The 17,452-nt window shown below is 45.3% G+C and overlaps 1 protein-coding gene across 1 annotated transcript in view; it reads right to left on the bottom strand.

Annotated features, from left to right (window-relative positions):
• The window catches only part of LOC307238897 (AT-rich interactive domain-containing protein 1B-like), a gene marked incomplete at its 5' end in the record, with an annotated part of 172,065 nt that overhangs the window by 7,827 nt on the left and 146,786 nt on the right, over positions 1-17,452 (bottom strand). Inside the window, 6 exon segments of the mRNA XM_080012051.1 lie at positions 134-275; positions 4,582-4,774; positions 5,869-6,093; positions 6,780-6,971; positions 8,741-8,841; positions 10,771-10,907. Coding sequence (XP_079868177.1) covers positions 134-275; positions 4,582-4,774; positions 5,869-6,093; positions 6,780-6,971; positions 8,741-8,841; positions 10,771-10,907 — 990 coding nt within the window.

The raw sequence follows: 17,452 nt of genomic DNA, 5'->3' as shown, positions 1-17,452 counted from the left end.
TATATATATATATATATATATATATATATGTATATACATATACATATATATATATATATATATATATAAAACGTCTTATATAGATATATTACGCTTATATCCAGTAAATGTATGTATGAAGTAGCAGCGTTACCTGCTGGGAGGCAGGGGTGTGACCTGTCCCAGCGGGGTGGTGGCCGGAGTGGGGGGCTTCAGATCCCCCGGAGCCTCGGTGGTGGAACTGCCGCCCGATGACTGGGGGGTCTGCGGGCCCTGGAGAGATCCTCCCGAATTAGCTGGGAGACGGTGGGAGAGAGAGAGAGAGAGAGAGAGAGAGATGATTGCCTGATTATAGAAGAGAGAGTTTAGACCTTGTCTCAAGCGATGGCACTGTAAAAAAGTATATTCACATATTCACTCCGTGGGTTGACAGATATGATCTGTCAGCAGGGAGAAGTGTTGTTGTCGAAAGACGGTGTGTGTGTGTGTGTGTGTGTGTGTGTGTGTGCGCGAGTGTGTGTGTGTGTGTGTGTGTGGGCGGGAGTGTGTGTGTGTGTGTGTGTGTGTGTGTGTGTGTGAGAGTATGTGTGTGTGTGTGTGTGCGCTAAGCCTTGATGGAGGCAGGCTGCTGTATCAGGGAGATAAAGGCCCAAGCCCTCACATTGATACCCACTACCTGGGACTTGAGCAGGTCCACAGGGGGGTTTTCCTGGTGCCTGGAGTGCTAGCGAGGGGTCAGAGGAGGTGGGGAAGGCAGGAGAGAAGGCATGAAGGTGATAAGACGGAGAGGAAGGAAGGAGGAAGCGGAAAACATCCCCTCGGACGGCCATTATGCAGCATTTTTTTTTAAATGGGAAAGCCCTTTGAAGACGGTTAAAACGTTTAAGACTTAAGCGTCCCCGCGGGCGGCCCTCTAGGGTCCGGGTGAATCTTCGGGCATCGGGGTCAAACCGAATTCCGCGACTACGCTTCCTGCTTGCGAGCAACGGACGTTAATGAGGGACATGAAACACAATGAAACGGGGGGTTACTGTTGGCTCTGTTGCTTCCCACAGCATGTCGATATGAATCTTTTGGCAGAACGTGTGGATTATTTCGAGTCGCAGATGACAGCGCGCGTGAGCGAGGGTGGAAACGGGAGAGGATAGGATTCTAATGAGCGTTTAGCGTAACAGCTGACCGTTTGGAAAAGAGCTTCTGTGGCCTTTTCCTGCACCGCACGATTTCTAATGGGACAGGGGAGGGGGGAGAGAAAAAAACGAAAAAAGAAAACCAAAAAAAAAAAAAAAACGGAGAAAGGCTTTTAAAAAATTCATGCCAAGTCTGAATTATTCAACGACACCCTCCATGCCTCTACATCATGGAAGAGAGCAAGAGAGAGAGAGAGAGAGAGAGAGAGAGAGAGAGAGAGAGAGAGAGAGAGAGAGAGAGAGAGAGGGAGAGAGAGGGGGGTCATCCCAGTGGATGATTCAAGGGAATAAAATTCAGGCATTTGTGGGAAAGAGGGAGAAAACAAGGGAAAGAGAGAGAGAAAGAGAGAGAGGGCAAAGTGGGGACATTAGGGATTCTCTACTTTCTGGGATATCCCCACTGCACCACCACCCACACACACACACACACACACACAAACACACACTCTTGTACTGGTATCAAAATTAGGTCTGAGGAAATACACTTGGTAAGTGAGGACCCATGATTCTCACACACACACACACACACACACACACACACACCACACACGCACACACACACACACTTACACAGGGCAGTGTAAACAACAGTGGGTTAGTCAGGGTAAAGAGGTCCACCTGTCACAGACAGACAGATAATAATTGAGTTGTCCGTGTGTGTGTGTGTGTGTGTGTGTGCGTCTGTGTGTGCATGTGCAACCTCAAGTACTTTTTTCTCCACATTCAAAATGGGAAGAAAAGCAGAGATGAGGAATTAAAATGTGTGTCAGCAGGTGACATAATCCACAAGCTGTTGAAGAAGCGGAAAAAAAAAGACCATAAAGAAAATAAAGCCCCGCTGGCCCCAGTCAGCGGTTGCCGGTTTTGTGAATGAAAGGTGATGGTGAGGTCGCGTTTGTTTACGCTGCACATTCCAGGCCTCATTAATCAACTGCTCCTCACCGACAGCACCCCTCCCCACCACCCCCACCAGCCGCCCGCCGGACAAGCTCCATTCGAGGCGTCACTGGCTGTCAGCCTATATATAGACCGACAGGAGACACTAGGAGGGCAGGGGGGGCATGGAGGAACCAGATAGGAGAATAACATATTGAGGCGGTTTCACGGACACAGATTACGCCTAATTTTAGACTAAATTTCACACTTTCAATCTGGACTAACTGAAATGGCCTTTCTTGGTCATGGTTTAAAATGGTCTCAGACTTGCCCTTATCTTTGTTAACCCCCCCCCCCCCCCCCCCCCCCCAGATTTTCAGCAGGACAAAATTGGAGGTAATCTAGGTCTAAATTATGGTTCGAATTAAACCTGGCCAGAGGCAGGTTTATCTTTGGATTAATGGATGCAGCCTCCAGGTCGACAATAGAAGAAATTGATTATCCGGACAAGAGAGATGGAGCTACTAGTCCTTCCTTATCTTTAGTCTAGGACTTCCAAGTCTGGGGCTAATTCATCTTAAATTTAGCAACGTCTCAGACAGGCTTTTTTCAATAATGGATTCATTCAAGTGGGATTATCTTAGTCCTGATTTAGATTAAACTCAAGTCTGCGAAACCGCCCCATTGTCTCATAGTCCTTGTCTCATAGCCCTACTAGTACAATGCAGAGAAGCAAGATGGGATGGCACATGAGCATACTATCTAGTACACCCAAATGAGTGTTTAGAATGTTGAAAATAATAGTATGATAATAGTATCCATAAAATAGTACGCGAAAAGTACCAGGATGACCCCACAGATTAGGTCAGGGATCAGGACCACAGACAGCGTCCCTTCAAAAACAGGCTGAAGTTGGGTACTGAGCAATCAGCCGCAAGCAATCTCTGATCACGATGCAGCGTTAGTAAACAAGGCACAGAGAAGGGATGGTTTTGGTGAAGATGTTCTATTTTAGCTCAGCCCGCACTCCCTCTCCCTGACGGTTGAGGATGAATCAGTTTTGTTGCATTTCACCCCGGGTCCGGTGTCTTGATCTCCAACCCAGTCCACAACATGTTAACAACGCCTCCACCGTCTGAACAGGGGTGGTGGTGTTGGTGGTGAGATGCAAAAAATTGGAGGTTTGATCACCTCCAATAGGGGGAAGGAGGTTGAATTATGCATCTTTAAATGTTACGAGCGTATGTGTGTGTGTGTGTGTGTGTGTGTGTGAGAGAGAGAGATAGAGCAAATGAAGGCAGATGCTCCCGTCTACCCAGTAGGAAAAGGTAATCTGCGGCGTCTGCAGCAGGTGAAGTGCCCGGCTGTCCTATTTAAAAGCCCGGGTCGCTTTTCTCATCACCGCTGCAAATTAGAGATGTGACCTTTTGGGCGCTGCACCACCCCCATCCTCCCTTTTTGTCCCTGCACGGCTCACTGTGATTGTGCTCGGATACACACTGTATAAATAGGGGGATGCGCTGAGATCTCACACATACACACACACACACACACACACACACACACACACACACACACACACACACACACACACACACACACACACACACACACACACACACACACACACACACACACACACACACACACACGCCTTCCCCTCCTACCTAAAGAAATAGTCTAATGGCCCTGCGTTGGAGTGATATTACTTAACCTCAGTAACACTGTAATCAAATAAAAGGTTTGAGGGGCAAGTGGCGCCGATGTTGTTGTGTCCACTCTCTCTCATTAAAGAGAGCGTCTCGGGTTCCTCAGATTCTGGAACGGGCATTTTGCGGCTCGTTCGCTCCCTCCAACCCTCAATTTTCAAGTTTCAAAGGCGAAACGTAACGAGTCTCACGTAAAGCAATGGAATGCAAAACCTCCGTGGTAATGCTCAGCGGTGCAGAGGGACAGCAGCCAAACCACTTAATCCTGGAACGCGCATCATGACCTAGGTGATTGTTTTATATAATGCTTTATATTGCGTTTTATATATTGCTGGTTTTCATCTCAAATTCCCGGAAATAAAGAAAAAGAAAATATACAAAATTAAGAAATAGTTAAAAAATTCAAGGAAAAAAAAACAAAAATGAAGGAGACTAAGCTGAGAAAATGGATCTTTCATGAGCTGCCCACACTGCCAGTGTACTTTGTATAATTTCTCTGGTCCTGGTTTTCTGTTCAGAGATTGCAAGTCTCCAGCCTTTTGAAAAATAGAAAGAAACAGAGTTTATGTTGTGCGCATGAAAGGAAAATCAAATAATCAGGAGACCCTTGTTGTGCTCCTTCATAGTGATCACATCTAATACCCATAATCCATTTCTACAAGCACGGAAGGCTGCACCGGGTTTGTGTGGCACTTCCAGACACCTGTAGTTCCACCTGCAGCACCTGTTGTCTGGCTGACAGATGGCTGAGCAGTGACTCCATTAGCCGGGCGGGTGGGGGTGGTTCGGGTGGGGTGGAGTGAGTTCGGGTCGGGGCGGGGACATACCGGGGGAGGGCGGCTGTATCTTGACCTGCTTCCTGCCGTCCCCATCCATGGGGGGCTCCTCCCCGCGCTCCACCTTGCACTCGTAGGTGAACAGGTACTGGATGTACTGCTTCTTCAGGGAGCTGGCTGAGCTGCTGGACGTGCCCAGGTTCAGGGCCGTGGACAGCTCGCGCCACTTCTTGTTCTTGTTCACCTGGTGGGGTGACGGGAGGTGGAGGGTCGGGGAAACATAGAGGGAGAGAGAGAGAGAGAGCAGCCTGGAAGTTAAGGCACGGCGAAATATACTAAAATGTATGGAACGCAAAATACACTAAAATGTACTCATGGTTGCATCTACTATAGTGGTGATGCATCACAATTTTGGTCCATGGACTGAGCATACAGCTCAAATGCATTTTAATGACATATAATCTAGGCGTGTCAAACTATAGGCCCGGGGGCCACATCTGGCATGCCAGAAAATTTGATGTGGCTCGCCACATACAGTATGTTTGTAATAATAGTGTTATATCTAGCCTCCAAATTCAAGGCTTAATAAATCCATGGAATTTTACAATTTGCTATGATTATGTGTCTGTGTCTAACAGACATATTATTATAAGAATGTATATAATTGATTAAATAATATGGAAAAACATGGAAAAAAGTGAAAGAAAAAATGTTTTCTTTAAATGTTCAACTCACTTTTGACCTGAGATATTAATTCTAGGGGGACCTATGCATTCTAGGGTTACACAAGTTTTAATGACTCAATAAAGTGAAAATAAAATATACAATTTAAATAATTTCAATTGACTCTAATTCTAATTCTCATTCTAATTTAATTCCTTAATTTTTGTAAATATTTCTTAACTATTATTATTATTATTATTATTATTATTATTATTATTATTATTATTATTATTATTAATAAAATATTTAAATTAAATTAGGAAAAGTAAGCAGAATAATTGCGCAAGTGTCTGCTAACACTACCTTTGTACTTTATTATTATTATTATTATTATTATTATTATAATTATTATTATTACTACGCAGTTGACTACACCCATATATTAAGTGTTTTCATCAACCAGTGTATTTCCATCAACTAATGTAATGACTTCCAAGACCAAACATTCTATAATAACATACATTAAGTTCTTAATATGAACATGTATATTCATATGTATGTTATGAATCAATGTTCCTTAATAATATTATTATTATGGAATATGAAATGTGGACGCTAGTGGTAGGAATATCCCCAAAATATATTTTTGTGTCTATGTGTGTGTGTGTTCCTCACCATGGCCAGGCCTCCGATCTCCTTCACGGCCGTGTAAAGCTTCCACAGGTCCACAGGCTTCTTGCCCACGATGGGGAGCTGGGCCACTGGAGTGCCCCGCTCCTCCATGAAGGACAGGTAGCGCTCTACCCAGCCCCGCCGCTCCGGCTCCACGCCCAGCTCCAGCAGACGGGAGGAGGAGGAGGAGGAGGAGGAGGAGGAGGAGGAGGAGCTAGGGTTGGGTTTCTGAGCGAGGGACGGGGAGAGAGTAATATGAGGAAGGAAGTTAATGAGGGTTAATATTAGGAAAGCAGCGATACCATGTTTTCACAGTCAAAAACCTTTTCAGATCCCAAAACTATAAATATCAGCTCACAGGATACCCGTACATACCTTTGACTTCGATTCTTAGTCTGTGGTCATTTGAACATAATGATTGACATATAATCCTTTTTCTATCAGTAGAGAGAGTTTAAAGTGTTGAAAATCAGCATAACATCCATTTGCTTCTCTTTTAATATGTAACATGTATAGCGTCTCAAACAACTGGGCCGGGGGCCATGTCCGGCCCCGGCAATTAAATGCAGCAATGTGTGCAAATGGCAATGATCAATAAAAAAATATATGTATAATAAATAACAAAATGTAAAATATATATATATATATATATAAAAATTTTTATTATTTTATTATTATTATTTATTTCTGTATGTATGTATGTACAGTATGTATGTATGTATGTATGTATGTATGTATGTATGTATGTATGTACAGTATGTATGTATGTATGTATGTATGTATGTATGTATGTATGTATGTATGTATGCATGCATGTACAGTGTGTACAGTATCTATCTATCTATCTATCTATCTATCTATCTATCTATCTATCTATCTATCTATCTATCTATCTATCTATCTATAGGTCTTACCGGGCTGGAGGGGGCCTTTGGTGGCCAGGGGGGGCTGCTGATGCTGTCACTGTCATCCCCGTGGTAGGAGGACAGGCTGGCAGGGCTGGGGGAGAGGGGGGAGGGCACGGGCAGGGCCCCGCCCGGGGTGGGGGGCTGCGACACACACTGCTGGGTGCCCCCGCCACCACCACCACTGTTACTGTAGGAGTCCTGGAGACACAGAGAGAGCGAGAGAGAGAGAGAGAGAGAGAGAGAGAGGAAAAGATGAGTTTGTGTGTATTAAAAGTCACCAAGCGTCCTCACAACAGTTGTATGAGTTGTATGAATTGTATGAAAAGTACAAATACAAGTAGATCACTATTTGTTAGTATTGTGTGTGTGTGTGTGTGTGTGTGTGTGTGTGTGTGTGTGTGTCTGTGTGTGTCTGTGTGTGTGTGTGAATGTGTACAGGTATATACCTCCTGGTGGTGACAGATTGCTCACGTCAGCAAACTCTTACACGCCACTGTTTCTCCCTCCCTGTCTCTCTCTCTCTCTCTCTCTCTCTCTCTCTCTCTCTCTCTCCCTCTCTCTATCTCTCTCTCTCTCGCTCGCTCTCTCGCTTGCCCTCCTGCTTGGCAGACAGATCATTTCTTCTGGGGAGCTTTGGGGGTCTTTTGTGGCTGCTTTGACTGCCTTAAATAATTCAACATGCCCCCGCTAACCGTAATCAACAAAAGAAAAGATGGGGGGATTTGGGAGGCAAAGACATGTACCGTATACAAAGGAGCCTTAAAAAAAACAAACAAAAAAACAAGACAGGCGGAAATGGCGCGCGAGGGGGGGGGTGTCGGGGGATTCACTGGAATTGGAAAGAGTTTTCGGAGACGAGCTTGGTTTGTTGCTGAGCTGCAATACTGGAGCGAAATGAAAAGTCAGCACTGAGTATCGGGATGTGTATGTGTGTGTGTGTGTGTGTGTGTGTGTGTGTGTGTGTGTGAGTGTGTGTGCGCGCGTGTGTGCGTGTGTGTACATGCATTTATCTGTCTGTTGTGTTTTTTCGTGCACACTAGCGCTTAGCCCTGAGCTGACAAAACACCTTCCCACAGGAAATGACCCTTGGTGGAAGAAGTATTCAGACCTTTTACTGAAGTAAAAGTATAAACATACTGACACAATATTACTCTAGCAAAAGTGAAAGTACCGCATTGACATTTATTCTTCAGTAAAAGCAAATAATGACTTGCTCTTAAAAGCACTCATAGTACTAAAAGTAAATGTAAGTGTAATATCCTGTGACCTGATGTAACAGAGGCTATAAACACGCCATAAAGTGCTGCTGTACCTTGAACAATTTACAGTTTGTCAAACTGTACATTTTTATAATTTCATCATTAAAAATCTAGTGAAAGATCCAAACTCTGGTCTTGGGACAAAGCCAAAATAATCAATGTAAGAGAAATAAAATGCTTCCCAAAATGGACAAAAAAAAATGATTGTGCATTGACCGTATGTACCGCTTTATTTTCCATTATCCTGCTATATTTTTAATTGTTCATGTCACAGTTAACTTTACAGGTTCATATTGCCAAAATATTCAAAATATCTGGTTTATTTCCCATAAACCTGCCATATTTCATTGTGCAGCTAACTTGAGGTTAATCGTATACTGTATTTCACTTTTCCAACAGATTTATTGCCCTATTTTTCATTTTTATATTTCTATCTATCTTGGGGTGAACTTAACATATGAAGAAGAAAAAAAATCAAACTCGATTTCCGGGAAATATTTGTGTTCCGTATTTGCAGATTGCCACATACAAATCCAATTTTTTTTTAACTAAAACTGTACGAATATAATGTGAACGTGTGTTAGAAATGCAGTGAAGTGTAAAGTGGAGATATTTGCTTTGAGATGTGTAATATGTAATATATTATAAAAATGTACTCAAGCGCAGTAACTAAGTGTTTTGTTTCTCTTCGTCTTAGAACTTGCGTACCTTGGGTTTGTGATCGCCGGCGGGGCCGCCCTCCTCCTTGCCCTCGGCTTTGGTTTTCCCGTCGGCCGGGGCCATCTCCTCCCTGGACGTCAGCACGGCTCCTTCATGGGACAGGAGAAGAGGTTTGGTGGAGAAACAGTGTGGAAGCGCTCCTACCCTTTCACAACCTCCTACTTTCAAAGGGTTGAACTTTTACGACGGGAGCTTCACCCGAAGTTCTCCCCGAGGCTTCTTCTGCACTCTGATCGCAGGAAGTGTACAGGTGTACCAGGAAGTGGAAGCGGGGCCCGTCCACATCGTGCGGTGAGACGTGGCATTCCCTATCAATCGCGCGTTCGCTCCTTTAAGAGGCGAGCGGAATGTCTGTCACCGTGTAAAGATAAAGGAGACGGGATGAAAGCCCGGATACGGTGGAGGATGAAGTTGGACAACGGGAGATGGTTCCCATCGCTCCCCCGGAGGCAAATTACTATTACGTTCTCTCTTCAAGGTTTCCTCTAAAGAGCGCAAAAAAACGGGAGTAAGAACGGAGTATTGGCGTGGGAAAGCGACGCAAACACAAAGACATTAGTGCTTGAAGAGAGACGCGGTATGAAGACTCCCCCGGCGCTCAGCCGACCGACTCTTTTCAGATCCCGCCGGCTGCACATCCTCGGGTTTCCTTTTGAGGGAGAAATCATCCGAATTATAAGTCGTTCAGAAGCCGCTTTTTAAACTTATGGCGCTCCGGCATTCAGGGAAATCAAGAGTTGGCTAGAGGGCCGTTTGTCGTTTTCAACAACGCCTCCATGAGTTTTCTGATTGAGATGATTTGGAAAGGGGAAAAAGACAGCGAGCTAAAATCCGAGGCTATCAAGACCATTTTTCACAGAGCACGCTGCATTCTTCCATATTGAAGAACTGGAGGGGGCCTTGGATACAAGGTTCCTGCTTTTATTCAGTTTGGGAAACTAATGGCTTTTTACCATGGGCATGCCTGGAGTGTGTTTAAGGACCTTGGTGCTTTAATTAATTTGAAAAATTTTTGCTTTCTCCCTCCAAATTTCACATAGCCTTGATATTAGAAGTTATTTTTCTTGCATGGAGAAAAGGCGCCTTTCAGTTTGGGGAGTCTAAGCCGCACTCCGCAGAGCAGTCGGCCACAATGCGGCGGGCCAAGATGAGAGCCGAGCGGCAGCAGGAAGAATTAAATAAGTGGGAGTCAATGGGAGAGAGAGAGAAAGAGAGAGAGAGAGAGAGAGAGAGAGAGAGAGAGAGAGAGAGAGAGAGAGAGAGAGAGAGAGAGAGAGAGAGGGGTCCGCATTAGGATTTGCATGGATGCTTGTTCCCCCGACCAGAAGGGCCTTGATTCATCTGGTAATGGAAGACAAATGCCAAGTCCTTCACTATTTTGTCACAACTTGTTATCGACGCACCGCCGTGTAGATATTATAATCCCCTAGGATATAAAAGGTCAGTCGTTCATTATAAAGGTAGACGTGTTGGGCCATGGTGGGCTGTTGGTGGTTGGCGGCTTGAATACATTTACGATGATTTTTTATTCCCTTAAGCTACCTGGAATATTATAAAGCCAAGTAAAGTAAAGATTGATTTTAAATTCTTCATCACCATGTAGTTAAATGTGGTCTTTGAGCCTGCATTACAATCGAGAATTGTCGCATTACAATTTTGCCTCTCATATCCACCCATCACGGTGTAATATAACATAACATCATTCGGCCTTTTGTCCAAAGCGACTTACAATGTATTCATACACAGATGGAGGCGGCCATGCAAGGCTCACGTGTCTCGCTCAAGGACGCTTCAGCATGCTGAGGGGGGATCCGCTCTTCCTCCTGAGCTTCTGCCCCTTAAGCATTTTCACATTTGGGATAAGACACGCAACCACAGAGGTGCAGATCCATGCACTTAAGAGCGCTTGTTAAGCTCCCCGACCCAAACCAGCAGGCATAAAACTGAACATCAAAAGCGTTGACAGTTGTCCCGAGTCGAATTCGGACTCGTGGGAACCATACGTGCGTAGCCTGTACCTGAAGCTGCCATGTTGTAGGCTAGGCCCTGCGCACCGCCCGTGGCCGAGCTGCTGTTGGCGGCCGCCTGGCTGTAGGGCACGCCGGCAGTCACGGCTCCTGCCTGGGCACCGCCAGGGCCCGGGAAGCTGCCCTGCCTGCATCACAGAGAGAGGGAGAGAGAGAGAGGGAGAGGGAGAGAGAGACAGGCAGATAGACAAGCTGTTAGTGGTGTTGGCAGAGACACACCTGAGTTTAAGTTTGACAACATAAGGAGCGGCTGCGGAAGCGGAGCTGGGTGTGGGTGTGGGCTGACAGCTGCAGGAGAATACATAAAACAACAGCGATACACTCTGTTACGGCTCCTCGAAAACATGACACCCCAGCTGTCGACATAGCGCACATCCATCCGCACAACAAAGTACCCCCCTTCCAAAAAAGTCTAAGCATGAGAGAGTGCGACATCAGACGAGGAGAAGAGAGAGAGAGAGAGAGAGAGAGAGAGAGAGAGAGAGAGAGAGATCCTCGTCTTTCCTTCCCGCCGAGTCTCCCCCGCCGCATCCGCCTCTCCCACAGGTCATAATTTAACTCATTAAGGTGTGCTTTCCGAAAGAATCTCGTTATTTGTTGCCATGGCGACGGCGCAAATCAATACCGCTCCCCTTGCCTCTCTCTCGCTCTCCATCCCTCCCTCTCTCTCTCTCTTTCTCTCTCTTCCTCTCTCCCCATCTCTGGTGGCTCATCATCACACAGTCTTGTGAGCAACATCACAGGGGCTTATCTGCAACCTGCTGAATGTTAGCCCTGCGTCTGTGCATGTCTGTGTCTGTGTGTGTGTGTGTGTGTGTGTGTGTGTGTGTGTGTGTGTGTGCGTGCGTGCGTGCGTGCGTTGTCTCCCGCCTCCTGTATCGCCGTGCGCCAGGGGGGCCCCAAACCAGCGCTGTTCAAAGCCAAACAAAGGCCGTACTTGGAAGCAAATTTAGCAGGGGCTTCTGTCTCCTACTGCCGGCTCCAGATTATCACCTGGACGACCAGCGCCAGGACCGGTGGGCAGCGACGGGGAGAAACAAGAGGGAGGATGAGAGAGAGAGAGAGAGAGAGAGAGCGAGGACGGGTTGGTGGATTGCTGACACAAAATATAAATAAAATTAAATAAAATAAACAGCCACGGAGGAGGCGAGGGGTTCAAGGACGCCGCAGGGGCGACTTTACCCGCGTTTCGGCGGACACAGGGTTTTGAGCGGGTCAGCAAAGACGGCGGCAAGAAAAAGGATGGACCCCCACGTCAACAAGAGCTCCATCTTTACGTCTCTCTCTCTCTCTCCCTCGCTCCCTCTCCATCTCCAAGCGTAATGCCTGGTGTTGGAAGCGCCACACGCATGGCCCCAGAGAAGGGATCGGCTCAGTAAACCTCCCCATAATCTCATCTCACAGATGTAATTAGTCATAGAGGCACAGCTGATGGTACATATGTAATCCCTCTACGGGAGCCCACGTGCGCCGCGCCGACGGATCCCCGCGCTTTCATCCGGCCTCCTTTTTTTCCCCCAGACTGAAGGGAAGGAAGGAGGGGAGGAGAGAGGAGGGGAAGGGAGTGGGGTGTATTGTTGCCGCCTACGTTCTCCTCTGAGAAGATCTGCTGGAATCGAGGCACGCCGCGAATTTAAAAAAAAAGTATTATTCGGTAAATTTTTTCAGTCATTTATTATTCAAATTATTACATTATTACTTATCTTGTTTATAATTAGTACCATTATAGTATTATCAGTATATTAATTAATTTGTATGTTTATATTATGAATTTAGTGTACATTCTCCTACTGTTACTCCGTACTTTATGCATCCCCATTGAACTGCTGCAACGCCTGAATTTCCCCTTCCGGGGGATTAATAAAGTACTAAATCTTATCTCAAAAAGAAAACCCTATCCAAGGATTTCTCAGTCTCCTTAAAAAAATAAAACAAAAAAAAAAATCACGTACAAGCGCTGCACGTGTACCTAGGTCCTGGAAATTCATGCCGTTAGACACCACTTTCAGCGACGTCGGAGCACAATCTCTCTTGCAGAACCGCGCTGCGATCATCCGGCAATACTCGCCGGCAATAATGGCGAGGTTGTGTGTTTTATTTTTCCCTGAATGCCGCGCTCACCGCACTCTAACTAATTTGTGTGGTATAAAAAAAGGAAAGGCCATTAAGGAGCACTTGATGGAGGCGGCGCGTGGTGTTTAATCACACTTAATATATGCGTTTAGCTCCGTCTGAGGCAGAAAGGAAGGACCGAGAGGAGGAGGAGAAAAAACCCAGCACCCTGCCGCCGCGGAAAGAAGAAGGAGAGCGGGAGATGGAGAGAGCGGAAAGAGGAGAGTCGGATGGGAAGACACTGGGAGTAGATGGTGAAGGAGAAAAGAGAACAGCGGGGAGGAAGGCGAGGAGAGCGAAGGTCCCCGGTGAAACCAGCGGGGGGCGTATTTTCAGCTCAGGGCCCAGGGCCGCAGGTAATCACTGTTCCATCAGAGTGGGCTCCGGGGAAACGCGCACACAAACACACACACACACACACACACACACACACACACTAGCACAAACACACGCACGCACGCGCACACGCAGGCACGCACAAACAATAACACACACACACACACACACATGAAAACACACACATGCAGGTCTCTCAGTCGGAAACATGGAAACATGGATCCCAAAAACATCACATCCGTACATCTCTAGGTTTGGCTGCAGGTTACTGAGCCAGCTGGGGAGAGAGAGAGGGGGAGGGAGAGAGAGAGAGAGAGAGAGAGAGAGAGAGAGACAGAGGGGCAAAATACATCAATAGACCCAGGATGCTTGGCCTTATTTTGTTCTTACATTTTATGTGTTACCAGCTTTTTACTTACTTTCACAAAGTTGCCAGTTGGGTCATGAAGCCAGTATTTTGCCAGAAAATCGGTTGTTTTCGGTTTTCGTTTAAACTACCTTGTTGGGTGATGGTTGAATGTTTTTCTGCCCGGAAAGCCCATTTGGAGAAGATGGTGAAATTTGAGGCTGCTGAGTGAGGCTGGTTCCGCCCAAATAGGATGTGAAGGCCAAGCGGCAGGACACATTTTTCCCCGCCCCCTTTTCCTACCCCCCCTCCTCATCTCGTCCTCCCGTCTTCCCTCCCTCTCTCTGTTTGGTTTTTCCATCTCTGAAGGGCAGAGGAGGAGGAGGAGGAGATCATTCAGTATTACCGTGTAGAGAGATACCAGATCAGACGAGACGATGAAACGAGGCCATCACAACTGATCACAATTTTCAAAAATTTTTATTGTTGAAATGAAGGGCGATTTAAAGTATTAGCTGTAATTTAATTTGAGGGAATTCGATAGTTTGGCCAGGTTTATGTTCTGGTACTTTACATTACTATGCAAGTCAGTGTGATGAGCTTCAGGTTCTTTAATTGGAATTTGAATTCATAAGCAGATATTATGATATATAATGTGATCGCGTATAAAATTCCCATTGATTACCAAGGGTGGACGTAACAAATTACAACTCCTCATGTTTCTGAAATTAATTCATTTTTTTTGTGGAGCAGGTAAACTTTCAAGACACTCTAAGGAAGGAAAAATGCCGATAATCGTTGGTGTGTATTGTTAAAGCATTTGTCCACTTTTCCAAACCTAATTGGGTGTCTGTACCAGGATTTGTTTCGCCACGTTTACACTTTGTGATTATGTTTCCTCTTTCTTTCTATGGTAAACATTTTACTCCATTTTTTTCCACCCAATATGTATTTTTGTTTATTTCTATATTAAATGAATGACCTTCGTTGACGGATCCATTCATACTTTTATTATGACAGAGATATACATTATATTGTGCTTTGTTGTGAAATACAGGGCTATCTACTGTCCATCTACATGGATGTCCCCTTTCATTTGAGAGCTTCTATTGATAATGCATTAAAAATCAATGGTTCAAAAGTAAATAATACTTTGAGTCGCTTTTGAGACTAATAGAATACTTTGTACTTGAACTGGAACATTTCTTACACCAGCAGTTTAGTAGTTGTAGTTGAGTACAATTTCACTAATGTGACAGTGCTACTACTTAGGTACATATTTTAATTTCTATGCAGCACATGGGTCAATGTGATATATGACATAAGACATGATATTTTTATCTTAAATTATTATAATACTTTTTTTATATTTGATTACATTTTAAACAGATATTATTTTATTTACTTATATTTATTTATTTCAATTTTCTTGTCTTACATTACATTTTTTTCTCCGTCTTACTTATTCTGTTCTTTACTTGCACTGTTTTTTTTTTTCCTGCTGTTACATCTGAATTTCCCAATAGGGATTAATAAAGTTGTGCATTATTGTATGTTATCATATCTTAGCAATAACATTTCCCATGCATGGAGACAAGGAGAAACCGTGGTTTCTGGGATCCTCTGAAAACATGGCCGACCACGACCATATCCCTCGCACAGGGGCTTAGGGACGGCCGAGCGTCTTCCCATGTGCTGTACACGGGGCGATCAATTCCTCTGCCTCCGAGGGAGAGCAAGAGAGAGAGAAAATGTGTGTGTGTATGTGTGTGTGTGTGTGTGTGTGTGAGCCTGAGAGTGGTTGCTAGATGGATGGATGAATGGAAGGATGGAGGGAGTCTATCGGCTGGAGGCCATGAATTATATATGGAGCCAATCTGCTCTCAGGGCTCGTAGCCTCCTCCAAGCTCCTGACTCAACGTCTCGTGCACGCACACACAGACGCACAGACGCACACACACACACACACACACACACACACACACACACACACACACACACACGCATGCATTTACACACACACACACACACACACACACACGCACAGATACATGCACGAATACACACACACACACACACACACACACACACACACACACACACACACACACACACACACACACACACACACACACACACACACACACACACACACACACACACACACACACACACACACGGAAACATAACCAAAATAAAACCCCAATAAAAAGACAGCTTTTTAACATATTAAATCCAGAGAACCAACCCCCCCAACCCCCCCCGTCTAAACATCAAACAGCTCAGGATGGATCTTCGAGCAGAGGAGCCATTTATTTCGCCCGGCTAATAATAAAAGCCGAGCGCGGAAGAACTGCCAAAACCGGGAGCGACAAAATGCCACGGGCGGCATCAAGACCCTCCCCCGCCCCCCCTCCACCCCCACCACCATCACCCCGCCGCTCTTGACATTCAAGTGCAGCTCTTATTTATTTAGCAAATTTACTTACTAAGGAGGTCAGAAATGAATTATTTGGTGAGGATTTGCCCGGAGCACTCTCCTCTCTTCTTCTTCTTCTTCTTCTTCTTCTTCTTCTTCTTCTTCTTCTTCTCTTCCCACCTCCCCAACATGTTTTTTTCACTTCCCTTTCCCTTTGATTTGGTGTTACGGGGTGGGGGGCGGGGGGTGGTTTGACGGAACCCCACTCCTTTAGCTCCAGGAATTTGTGTTTCGCTGGTGTTGCCGGCAGCGCTGGAAAAGTGACTGGAACAGCCAATTCTGTCCTGGGAGGGCGGCTGCCAAGACCAGCTTATATACCTTTTAATATCCCCTGTTCCCCCTCTCTAAACATAAACGCTCTCGCTCTCTCTCTCTCCCTCCCTCTCTCTGAAGACACTCCATACCGCCTCCACTCGTCCTCACAGGTTCATACAAAAACTTTTCTTTCCAGACACATAACCCCATTTTAACGAGGGGATTGCATGTGAACCAACTTTTGTGATCCAACTGTTCCTTTTATTTGAAATGCCATAATGCCCGACACTCCCTAAAAAAACGTCCACTCCTGCCGCAGGTAACGGAGTTATTTTGGTGAGCTTAAATTATAGGCCATTCAACCAGGGCACCGTCATCAGAATAACCAGAATCAGAATACGTTTTATTCCGCCAGGTACATTTACATATACTAGGAATTTGTTCCGGTGGGGTTTGGTGCGTTTCACAACAGACCATTATATGGAAAAAAATATTGGAATTACTATGCACAGGATCAATTATATATCGGGCATATCAGTATAAATTGTAAATATGAACTATTGATTTGTACTAATCATCTTATTACAGTTTGTACAGTGTAATACTAGTGTTATTGCACGTATATTATCATGATCAAATTGTCATATTGACAAATTTAAGAAGGTAAAAGCTCATTTTGGAAGAAGAGCGTTAACACAATGCACCTTAAAGTATTGTGTTCCTGCCTTAAACCCTTGTCTCTTCCTCCAAAAGAAGACACAAAAATCATTAAGAAACCCTTCAGAATGTTTAATCTTCCTCTCCAAACCGCCCATCGAACACTGACCTATGAAGAAAGAGTAGACGCAGCCTGTGCATTGAAAAATCAATAACAGAAATTGACGTTTAGAGTTGTAACCGGCTGTTTTAAAGCAGCTTCCCGTTATGAGCCCATCAGCCTCCGCTTTGCTGCGTGTGTTTTTTCAAGGAACGTCGCTCGCTTTCATGCACCCCTTTTGACCTCGCCGGCAACAACCGACCACCATGTTCCCGTGAGTTGTGTTTCGTAAGACAAAGCAAATTACGGCCACAAACACCTTGTGAAAAGCCAAATCTCGTCGTCTGGCAGGACATTTGTTGGTGATTCCGGGCAGCTGGCTGAGTGG

This window comes from Zeus faber (genome assembly GCF_960531495.2).
Source record: "Zeus faber genome assembly, chromosome: 13".
NCBI classification, from domain to species: Eukaryota; Metazoa; Chordata; class Actinopteri; order Zeiformes; family Zeidae; genus Zeus; species Zeus faber.
This window is presented reverse-complemented; position numbering and strand designations above follow the sequence as displayed.